The sequence below is a fragment of the Nothobranchius furzeri genome, chromosome 17 (assembly GCF_043380555.1).
Source record: "Nothobranchius furzeri strain GRZ-AD chromosome 17, NfurGRZ-RIMD1, whole genome shotgun sequence".
Taxonomy (NCBI): Eukaryota; Metazoa; Chordata; class Actinopteri; order Cyprinodontiformes; family Nothobranchiidae; genus Nothobranchius; species Nothobranchius furzeri.
The window spans coordinates 28,697,474-28,708,821 of record NC_091757.1 but is presented as its reverse complement, the minus strand read 5'-3'; the positions used below and the strand labels follow the sequence as shown (position 1 = coordinate 28,708,821).

Sequence of the window (11,348 nt, the reverse complement as noted above, 5' to 3'; positions counted from 1 at the left end):
CCAGATCTCTTGGACTGTCCTGTAGCTCTCCTCATTGGTTATGACTGTACAAGAGCTCTAAAACCAAGGAAGGTCACACCAGGAGAGGATTATGATCCCTATGCAGTTAAAACAGACTTGGGATGGAGCATTGTGGGACCCATTAAGCCATGGACAGGTTCAATGGGCGCAACTGGGACCTGCCATCGTGTAATAGTAAAGGAATTGCCATCTATTACACCAGCATCTGTGATTATAGCACTTGAAGCTGTGATTAAAGCACTTGAAGCTGATTTTCTGGATGCTAACCCCAAAGAAGGGAACGTATCTCAAGAGGACATTCAGTTTTTAGAGATGCTAAATGAAAACATTCACTACAATGAGCAAGGTCATTTAGAAATGCCTTTACTTTTTAAAGAACGTCCACAGCTTCCAATTAACAAGCAGCTTGCAACAGTTCATCTGAAATATTTGAAAATGAAAATGGACAAGAACCCCAAGTACAAAGAAGATTACATAAAGTTCATGAATAGTGTGTTTAAAGATGGTGATGCAGAGGAAGCAGAAGAAACACCAAAGGATGGTAACACATGGTACATTCCACACCACGGTGTGTATCATCCCAGAAAGCCAGAAAAAATTAGAGTTGTTTTCGACTGCTCTGCTAAACATGAAGACACCTCTTTAAATGACCACTTACTTACAGGCCCAGACTTGATCAATTCTCTGGCAGGAGTGTTGTGCAGATTCCAAGAGAACAGAATCGCAATAATGTGCGATGTGGAGAAAATGTTTCACCGCTTCCATGTTAATCCAGAGGATCGAGATTTCTTAAGGTTGTTGTGGTGGAAGGATGGAAATACAAATACTGAGCCAAAAGAATATCGCATGCGAGTGCACGTGTTTGGTGCAGCGTCATCGCCTGGATGTGCTAACTTTGGCATGAAACATCTCGCCAGAAGAAACGAAAAGGACTACCCACTGGCAGCCAGTTTCATTCACAAAAACTTTTATGTGGATGATGGGCTTCTCAGTGTTGAAACAGACAGGAAAGCCAAGCAGCTAGTCTGTGAAGCACTCAAACTCTGTGCTAAAGGGAAGTTGCGTTTGCACAAATTTGTATGCAACAACAAAGAGGTCATGAGTGTTATTCCCGAAACTGAACGAGCTGGCAACACTACGGATGTAAACATGAACTACTCTGAAGTTCCAATGAAAAGTGTGCTGGGACTAAAATGGAATGTGGAAGCCGATGTGTTCACATTCAGTGGAGCCCTCAAAGATAGGCCAGCCACACGCCGAGGAATTCTAGCAACAGTAGCAAGTGTGTATGACCCGTTAGGATTTCTTTCACCCTACACTTTGATAGGAAAACAAGTACTCCAGGAAATATGCAAAAGTGGAGTTGGACGGGATGAACCTGTTCCTCCTGCACTGGAAACCAAGTGGAATGCTTGGCTCTGTGGCTTGGAAAATCTTCGAAAGGTCGAAATACCTAGATGCCTAATTCCTGAGAACCTAACAAACCCAAAGCGATAGTCAAAACATGAAGCATGAAATGGAGTTATCCTAGTGGCTCCAGTAAGAGAAAGAAGCCGCTTGCTTCATAAAAGCTTTTATTTTCACTTCTGAAAGTGACGTCGTTTTTCGATGTAAACATAAAAAGGAAGCAGAAAGGAAAGACAATGGAAAATGTTTCTAGGGAGGAAAACATAGACCAAAAGGGAAAATAGAAAAAAAATAACTAAGGCTAAAGCACAGGAGCACTGACAGGAAGAAGAAAGCAGAGCAAATATCGAAAGCACTCAAAGGGAGAGAAAAACAGGAAAAAAGAGGAGGACTAATAAAAAGGGAAAATAACTCATGTCAGAAGAGGGGAGAGTTTTGCAAATCCAGTTAAAGGTAAGATTGTTGAAAATTTAGTGTAAGCGGCCCCATGTCTGTGTTCGCCTTGGGCCCCCAAATTGCTAAATCCGCCCCTGAGTTGGAGCATGGCGTTTTCTTCCGCAAAACAAAATATCCTTCATGAGCAGTTACAAGTTGACTCGGGTCAGTTAAAGACACAAGCTTGAAGATGACTGTAACAAAATAAATGTTTTGTATTTTGTCAATTTGTTCTGTTTATAAAACCAAATCAATTAAAGTGGAAAAAGAAAAAACTAATCATTCTTTCTATCTACTTTTTTCAAACTACATTTTAAAAATTACGCTCAACATTTTCAAGTGGTATTACATAGCAATACTTTTAATTAAAAACTAATTACCGTAAATGGTAATGTTTTCTGTTTCTTGTCGTTTTTAAATGGCCCTTTTTTATTGTGAAATGAGCTGCCATATAGAAGAGCATTAGGGCCACAGAAAAGAAAAAAAAGTATTCTGACTTTTTTCTCAAAATTCTGACTTTAATCTTTCTAACTTTCAGAATCCTGAGAATAAAAAAGTCCGATTTCTGAGTTGGAAAAGTCAGAATTTTCTCTTTTCATTTTTCTCCACTGGCTCTGATCCTCTTCCGTAGTTTTAAAATGCGGCTCCCTAAGCGGAGGGGGGGCTATGATGTCTATGGAGGGGGGGGGGGGGGGGGGGGGGGGGCTCAGCTGTGTCTTTGCAGCTCAAGACAGCTGATATGCAGCGCGTGCGCGCTCCCGCGGCGGCCATTCAATGTTTAGTAAACCTTCACTTTATGGCACAACACCGGAGGCAGAGAGTCCGGGGTTTCACCAACTAAAACCCTTTACTGCAGGTTTACCAACGAGGACTGAGCAGGTAAACAAGACTTTATTACAGCATAGCTTTATTTAAAAATCATAACTAGACAGTAACATGCGTTTATAACACTGGACAACCGTAGCTGCTAGCTTGAGAGCTTTGGAGGAGGCCAGGGAGACAGATGGAAACGATTTGTGATGAACGTTACGGAGCTCGTCGGATTATAAAGCGACTTTAAACACCAATTGGTTTATTATTGCTTTTATAAAACGAGTAACAGACACGAGAGCGGGTTTCTTCAGTAAAGAGGCCACAGAGATGCTACATTAGCCGGGGTGCTAGGCTAATTTTGGGTCAACTCCGATTGTGGGAAAAATCGAAGCGGAAAGCAACGAGTTTGGACTGCTGGTAAGACACGCGCCGAAGGGAAATATTAACAAATTTTACTGTTGAATTAAAGGCATATGAAAGCTTTTCCCAAAAAATAAGCCACACTCCTAAATAATGAAATGCTTCTACTCCTCAGTCTCCAGTAAGCATGATTTTAATGATAAAGGTGTCATGTAGGGTTGACCAGGTACACAGAGGGTTTGAAAGCAGGTTGTGACACAGATTTAACATGAGCAGATCTTTTAATGGAGGCTTGTTCCTCCATCAGGTTTATTATGATTGATGGATGTGTTGGTAATTATTTAAGGTATTATTGGTTTAGTTATGTCAGAACAAAGTTAAAGTTTGCTGTTTGGACTCGTCCCCAACAGGCTCCCTGCTGTCCTGTGGTCCACCATGGCTCAGAACCAGGTGATCCTGCAGTTCCGCTTCGCCACATTTGGGGACTCCATGTTGCAGAAGATGAACCTTCTTCGCCATCAGAGGCGCTTCTGCGACGTCACTGTGAGCATCAACCAGCTGGAGGTTCCTGGTCACAAGGTTGTATTTGCAGCTGGATCGTCCTTCTTGAGAGACCAGTTCATCCTTCAGCAGGACTCGAAGGAGGTTCAGATCTCCATGATACAGGCGGGAGAAGTTGGCCGCCAGCTGCTGCTGTCTTGCTACACAGGCCAGCTGGAGTTTCCTGAGCTGGAGCTGGTGCATTACCTGACAGTGGCCAGCTTTCTCCAAATGGGTCACATAGTGGAGCAGTGCACCCAGGCTTTGAGCAAGTTCATCAAACCTCAGGCTTCACGCCAGCTGCAGATGGATGTGGACATGAGAAGGGAGAAGAAGGATGAAGCTCTGTCTTCCCACGCACAGAGAGATCATGAGCGCTCTCAGGTTCGAACTGCCCCTGAGGTAGAGGAGGAGGAGGTGGAGGAGGAAGAGGATGATGAGGAGGCGGGATTGGGTCAGACTGATCAAATCAACATTGGTGACAGTGATGATGATGTCATAATGGAGCCCAAAAGCCCTGTCCAAATTCTGAGGAGGCATCCAAGGTCGAATATGATGGATAGTGACATCACCATAGTGAAGGTGGAGTCTGTGAGTGACGTAGCAGAAAACTCCATCAGCGGTCACTTCTCTGCCACCCCTCCTGCTGCCCTCCACTCCCCTGAACCCCAGCACTCACTCATCAACTCCACCGTGGACAGCCGTGGTAGTGAGGTGGCGGCTCCCGCAGGTGTGGCTGGATACCCCCTCAGCCCCCCGCCTCCCTCTCCTCCACCAGAGAAACACAGCGGACATCAGAGGAACTATGACAAACCTTTGCAGTGGTACCATCAGTGCCCCAAGTGTGCACGGGTCTTCCGCCAGCTGGAGAACTACGCCAACCACCTCAAGATGCACAAGCTGTTCATGTGCCTCCTCTGCGGCAAGACCTTCACCCAGAAGGGCAACCTGCACCGACACATGCGGGTGCACGCCGGCATCAAACCCTTCCAGTGTAAAATCTGCGGCAAGACTTTCACCCAGAAGTGCTCGTTGCTGGATCACCTAAACCTGCACAGCGGGGATAAGCCGCACCGATGTAACTACTGTGAAATGGTGTTTGCTCACAAGCCAGTGCTGCGCAAGCACCTCAAACAGATCCATGGCAAGAACAGCTTTGATAATGCAAATGAGGGTAACCTACATGAGGGGGGGCTTGACTTTGATTTTGGACGAATATTAAATCCCTGAACGGTTCCATTTTTAAACCTTTGTGTTTGAGATGAGAAGAGTTATCAGATGATCAGACGAGTGAAGTTCAGTCTTTCTCTTCCTGCTGGCTTCAGATGGACACAACGAAGATTTCCAGATCTGCACTCGACTGTAGCTCTGTTACTGTGGACGCTTGTCTCTTGTGTACAGTGTGGATGCCTTCATGTCATACTTGAAATTCAACATTGAAATGCAAAACCTGTTGACTGAAGACCCGTTACATTTACTAGTTCATTAATCACCCTGGTTAAGCCTGGGTCATGCGTCTGCGTCAGTGCGGAGACGCGCAGCGGCATTATCCGTCCTTGCGGGCCTGCTGGAGAGCCCTCCAAAACATAAAGAGAGCCGAGGATAACTAGCAGCAGACACGGAGACGCTTGAAGAATACCTCGTGAAAAAACTCGAAAAATATGAACCTATAATTGCCCCGTGACTGGAGGAGTGAAAAGATACGCAGCAAGCGTTTTATTTGTGGATGGAAATGAAACGTGGGTTTAGAGGTGGCGAGTGCATGAAGAGGTGGAGGAGGATGAGAGACAAATTAGTCTGTGTTAAAAAGTCTCTTATATACAAAAAAACACAATATAAACACACTATCTTGGACCGATACATGACAGGATACCACAGAACAGCGCTACGCCCTCTGTTGTCCTGGCGGGGAATTGCTTTGCAACACTCTCCAGGAGACGGAGAAGCATGAGGGCAAAGTGTCTCCGTCCGTGCGTGTGTGTCTCTCCCTGTTGGAGCTGACGTAGAAGCATGAATCAGGCTTTAGTGTTGGCCCTTCTGAAGTGTGTGTGTGTGTGTGTGTGTGTGTGTGTGTGTGTGTGTGTGTGTGTGTGTGTGTGTGTGTGTGTGTGTGTGTGTGTGTGTGTGTGTGTGTGTGTGTGTGAGATCAGCTGTAGCCTTTTATTAATCATGTAGATTCAACAACAGGAACTCCTCACACTCAAAAGAGAGCTGAAGAAAAGTGGGAACAAATATTTCACCGAAGGCATTTTATTGTTGGGACAAATGGAAATTCCGTGTGTGTGTGTGGGAACTGTTTTATATTGACTTTATATCTGAGGTACAAACGGACCAAAATAATACGTGTCTGTCTTGTGTTTGTGGATTTTAATGTGCTCAATAAACTTAACTAAATACTCCTGAATATATTTGTCATGGGTGTTTTAAAACTCCAGCTGCATGTCAGGTCAGGGTGAGACGAGTCAGCAGCCTCCCAGTATCTGAAGCTGACATGTAAGGCGTGTGAGGCGACTTGTTTTAACACAGGTCCGTTGGGCTGCAGACGGTTCTGCTGTCTTGATGTCCCTCAGTCAGTTTTTGTTTACTGAGCAACATGTTTCATTTTCTAATGCTGCGTGATCAGGTTCACACAGGCAGCCATTAACACCTGGGCTGGAGCTACCACGTAGATGTTCCGTGGACGGGAGCTGGCATAGCAGCGGGCTGCCATCTTGGATGGGTCCCCATTCGCCTCCAGTGCGTTTATTTCTACTGAAGGTGTTTATCCAACTAAAATCACATTTTATTACACTTTTTCACAAAATCAGATAAATGGTAAATGCACATACTTGCTCACTCCAGTTGGTTTGGGAAGTGAGGAACCCACCTAATATGGCAGCGATGCTGTTATGCTCTCCAGCGACCAATGGGGTGTCTATGTATTCACGTCTATGGGAGCCACAGAGGATGTGACCTTTGACCGGAGTTTTAACTCCGACTTCTCTGATAAACACTGAAGACATCGGTTGGGCTTTTGCATGAGTACAGCCTCTGTTCTGATAAGGGGACACTGCATGGACAGGCGTGTTTTTACTTTATAACTTTAACAATAATAAAACAATGTTTTCTTATTTACTCTATAAAAAAACAGAATTTAAACTCTTGAGATAAAAACTTATTTCTGACAGGACAAGTAGTTATAACACAGATATATGAACGTAAAAGTGTTTATAAAAGGTGCATTAATCATTACTAAAACAAATCTGTTCAAATTAGCCAAAAATGAAAACTGACATTTAAAAGATTAAGTGTTAAACAGGAATATCTTAAAATATATGTTCAGTTAAATCTGCACTTTGTGATTTTCATTCCAGTGAATGACTTTTGCAGAGTATTGTTGTTTTTACATTAGCATTAGCCTCAATTTAATCCCTATCCATTTTCTATGAGGAGTTGATAAAGAAAACAGCTGAATTTTTGCCTAATTTTATTGTCACTACTTCTTCAAATGCATGTTTGTGCCAAAGCACATTAAAGCTTTATTCTGTTCAAACATGTTTTCAGTCATCCCACGCATTGATATTAGCATGTTTTTAATTTCACGTAACAGTGAATGTTTTCAGTGTAGACTTGGTTCCAACATGCTTGAAGCAGCAGCTGGATGCTACAAGTCTGCAGCCGGGAAAGGATTTGAATAAGAGCAGCAGGTGTGCGCTCATCGTCATAGCTCAGTTCATCTCAGTGCAGCGCAGAGATGAGTAAACCTGCTGGCTGCTTCCGGAGCCTTCTGCACTACGTTTTTGATTATGAAACACCTAAAACCCTGGTCATCCCCAGCTTAGGGGTGGGATTTGTCTACAGGTTCACCCAGCTCCTGGTGGTGCTGTATGTGCTGGGGTAAGTTGTTAAAACAAGGCAAAATGAGGATCTAGTCCTGCAGTAATGTTTTGGGGAGTTTGATGGTGCTGATAACCTGCTGCAGGTATGTGTGTGTGTGGTGCAGAAAGCCTACCAGGACACAGACTGTCATCAGCACCGTCACCACTAAAGTCAAAGGTTTGGCGTTCACCAACACGTCTGATGTGGAGCCTCGTTTTTGGGACGCCGCTGACATGATCAACCCACCTCAGGTATTAATGCTGTGCTGCCTGGATTTTATTTGCACGGGAGGTTTCGCTCAGAAAAACGTATCTAACTGGAATAATGAACTTGTGATGTGAATTAGTTCTACATAAATAAACCGGATTTCACTTTTTTTTAAGATAAAGCAAGTTGGGCAACAGAGATAACCCACTGTTTCTATGGAGATGGCGATTAAGAATTGTACTTTTTAGACGATTAAAGGTGAAGTTTTCAACGATCACATCATATCTGTCTAACAGGACATTTTGTGTGAAGTTGGATTCCGTTTGATCCTTTGTGGTCCTTCTGTCATGGGGTGTACCGCAGGGATCAATTCTGGGCACTCTACTGTTTGCATTATACCTCCTGCCAGGTGTGATACTATGCAAACACAGGATTTTGTTTCACCTGTATGCTGATGACTGCCAGCTTTATGTTCCTCTCAACCATGCTGATGAATCTTCTTTAGGTCCAGTGAAATTCTACGTCCCAGTGAAGTTAAGTTCAGCTATATATATATATATATATATATATATATATATATATATATATATATATATATGCCTTAATAATCGGCTTAAGATATTGGCAATCGGCAACAAAATCCTTTAAAAATCTGCATCTGCATCGGTCTTTAAAAACCCATATCGGTCGTCCTCTAGTTTTAATGCAGTGGGTGTCACTGCTATTTTACATCAACAGCTTTCTTCTTTTCTTGTTTTTACTGTACATTTTGTATTTGTGTTGTAAAGAGCCGTGGTCGACGGCATGCTGTTTTTAAAGTGCTGAACAGATAAAGTTGGTATGGTAAGCTTTTCTGTTGCCCACACTTTGTTTTAGACATCTGTTTCATTGCAAGCAGAAAGCCTCGTGGGGAGGAGAGAACCCCTGAAGCAGCCCTGCAGAGCATTAGAACACTTTCGTAGACCCGACTTTGTTTTCGCTTGTCTGTTCAACAGAGTGATCGTTCATTCATTGTGTTGACGAATATGGTTATCACCCCCGGTCAAACGCAGGCACGCTGTCCTGAGGTAAGACGCTACACACCAGTTATCATATTTTCTGAAACTCAGACATATTCTTCATGACGCTCTGATTAGATCCGACACATTAACGCTGCTGAATCCTCCTCCAGCTCCCGAGCCCGTCCACCACCTGTGTGGACGACTGTGACTGAATAGAGAGGTTTAATGATCCCCGCGACAACGGTAGGCCTGTCCAGATGGTGTGTGTTAAAACATCACATGAAACTGTACAGCACAATATAAATATTCCCCTCAGGTATAAGGACGGGGCTGTGTGAGAATTATTCAACCACTGCAAAGACGTGTGAGGTGCACTCGTGGTGTCCTCTGGAAATAGACAGCAAGCTGCCTCAGTAAGAGCTGGAGAATAACAGGAACTTTTCACGTTTTAGGTGGAGATTAACATGTTCTTGCTGTTTTTTACAGACATCCTCTACTGGCTGCAGCCGAAAACTTTACGGTTTTGATCAAAAACAGCATCACGTACCCAAAGTTCAACTATCACAGGTCAGTAAAACGTGTCTGAACCTGAAGGGAATGCCTGTATAGGGGGCATGTCAGCCTTTATTGGCACCATTCACAGAATAAAATCCACAAAGCCCACATGACTGACTCTTAGAGTCTGAAAGGTTCTGTTAGCAAGGACTCCATCCCATATCTCTGTGATCAAAGAAGATCCAGAAGAACCACTGTGGATGCTCCAGAGTCAGCTGACACCACAAAGCCCTAGAAGCTCTGAGTGGAGGGTTGCCTCTGGTTGCATTGCTTTATATCAAATGTTTGTCTGACTTCCTACAGAAGAAACATTTTGCCTCATATTAACTCATCCTACCTGAAGAGATGTGAGTTCAGTCGCAACACAGACCCCGACTGCCCCATATTCCGCCTCAAACACATGGTTTCCGAAGCAGCAGGTTTCCGAAGCAGGAGAAGACTTCCAGGACATGGCTGTCCAGGTGAATAAGTTGTCGCCCTTAGCCAGATGGTAGATGGGATGCTGATGTTGCTGCGCTGTGTGTTTGAAAGGGTGGTGTTCTTGGCATTCTCATTGACTGGAGCTGTGTGTGACCTGGACTGGTGGGCGGGAAAGTGTTATCCCAGGTACAGCTTCCGCCGGCTGGACAACAAGAACCCCGTCAATAACGTTGCCCCGGTTACAACTTCAGGTGATTCTGCTGTTCAATCAACTCTTTAAAAAAAGCTGATGAAAAAAAAAGAAACCACTTTTTTTAGGTTTGCAAAATAGTACAAGACACAAGATGGAGAGGAAACTAGAACATTAATCAAAGCATATGGAATCCGCTTCGATGTCATCGTATTTGGAACGGTGAGAGGATTTACTGTATTAGATCCAGACATTCCTTAATAAAGTTGTCCCTGTTCTCTTTTCTCTGATTGTGGGTTTGGCGTCTTTCAGGCAGGAAAATTTGGAATTGTACCAACCATAGTGAACCTGGGTGCAGCCTTGTCTTTTCTGAGTTTGGTGAGTTCATTCTCAGTCTCCCTCCCAACAGACGTGCGTTAGACAGAACCTGAGCATTACTCGTGTCCTCTCTCAGGTGCCTCTGGTCACAGACTGGTTTATGGTAACATGCACGAGGAAACTTCGCCTTTACAGCCTGCAGAAAGCTGCACATCTGACTGAAGAGGCTGACGCTGAATCAGTAAGCGATTCTCACACATTTCTTTGTGTTTGTCCTTAAGAAAGGTTTTCTGGTACAACCATTCAGTTAATGCCTTGTGTGATTCTACGTGTTTCTCTAATTATTTTGATTTCATTTACTTCTTTTTTTGAATACAGACGTCAATGAGCACAACCTACGGAACCCAGTAGGTGACTCAAGTAAACAACAGCGTTTTAACCCTCCGGAGGCAGGCGTTGCAGATTTGCAACAGTTAAAACCTACCTGGTTACTCCACACACGTAGTTCATGAGCATTTTTTAACTCAGAAGTACCACTGAAGAACTTAGTTGTTTGTTCTTTTATCAAAACTTATTTTGAGCCTGAGAGGGATAAACAGAAATGTAAACTTGCTCCAAATATATGATATAAACACAAATGAGATCCAACAATAAAGCTGTTTAAATAAACGAGTGGTTGTGAGTATGCTTTTGGATCCTGGAAGCTGAGGGTCCAGAACACAGATTGGCTTTAAGCACAGCTGGAAGGCCCAAGACATCTGGATGGAGGAGAAATATGGAGCTAGAATCAGGAAATACTACACGTAACTTGTACCAAGTTTTGTAACTTGTAAGATGTTTTGTAACTGTCACTTCCATTTTGCAGCTTGTAATTTGTGTTTTGTAACTCAACTTTGTACCATGTCATTCTTATAATGTAACATGTAACTTTCGGTACATACCATGAAACTTCCATTTTGTAACTTGCAGAAAAAAAATTTATGTACAAGTTTCAAATCACAACTCTCAAAATACACATCTAAGTCTACAGTTACAAAACTTAAATCTACATGGTACAAAAAACATTTTGTCCCAATTCTAGCTCCCTTTCCCAAAGAACCAGTGACAGGCGTTGTCTGACAAGCCAATCGTGAGTCGTGGATTCCTGTCCAATCATGGCAAGAAGGCAGAGGTCTGTTGTACAGCTCACAACCCAACCTGTTCACATTCTCACTCTTTACCAG

The 11,348-nt window shown here is 43.5% G+C and overlaps 1 protein-coding gene and 1 pseudogene across 1 annotated transcript; both read left to right on the top strand.

Annotated features, from left to right (window-relative positions):
- Nucleotides 1–2,564: 2,564 nt before the first annotated feature.
- zbtb26 (zinc finger and BTB domain containing 26) lies at nucleotides 2,565–5,980 on the top strand. Its single transcript, XM_015971898.3, has 2 exons — nucleotides 2,565–2,742; nucleotides 3,447–5,980. Exon 2 carries the CDS (start codon nucleotides 3,472–3,474, stop codon nucleotides 4,804–4,806), a length of 1,335 nt encoding a protein of 444 aa, XP_015827384.3. The 5' UTR covers nucleotides 2,565–2,742; nucleotides 3,447–3,471; the 3' UTR covers nucleotides 4,807–5,980.
- An 831-nt stretch (nucleotides 5,981–6,811) lies between these two features.
- On the top strand, nucleotides 6,812–10,889 carry LOC107393858 (P2X purinoceptor 4a-like; annotated as a pseudogene).
- The last annotated feature ends 459 nt before the right edge of the window (nucleotides 10,890–11,348 follow it).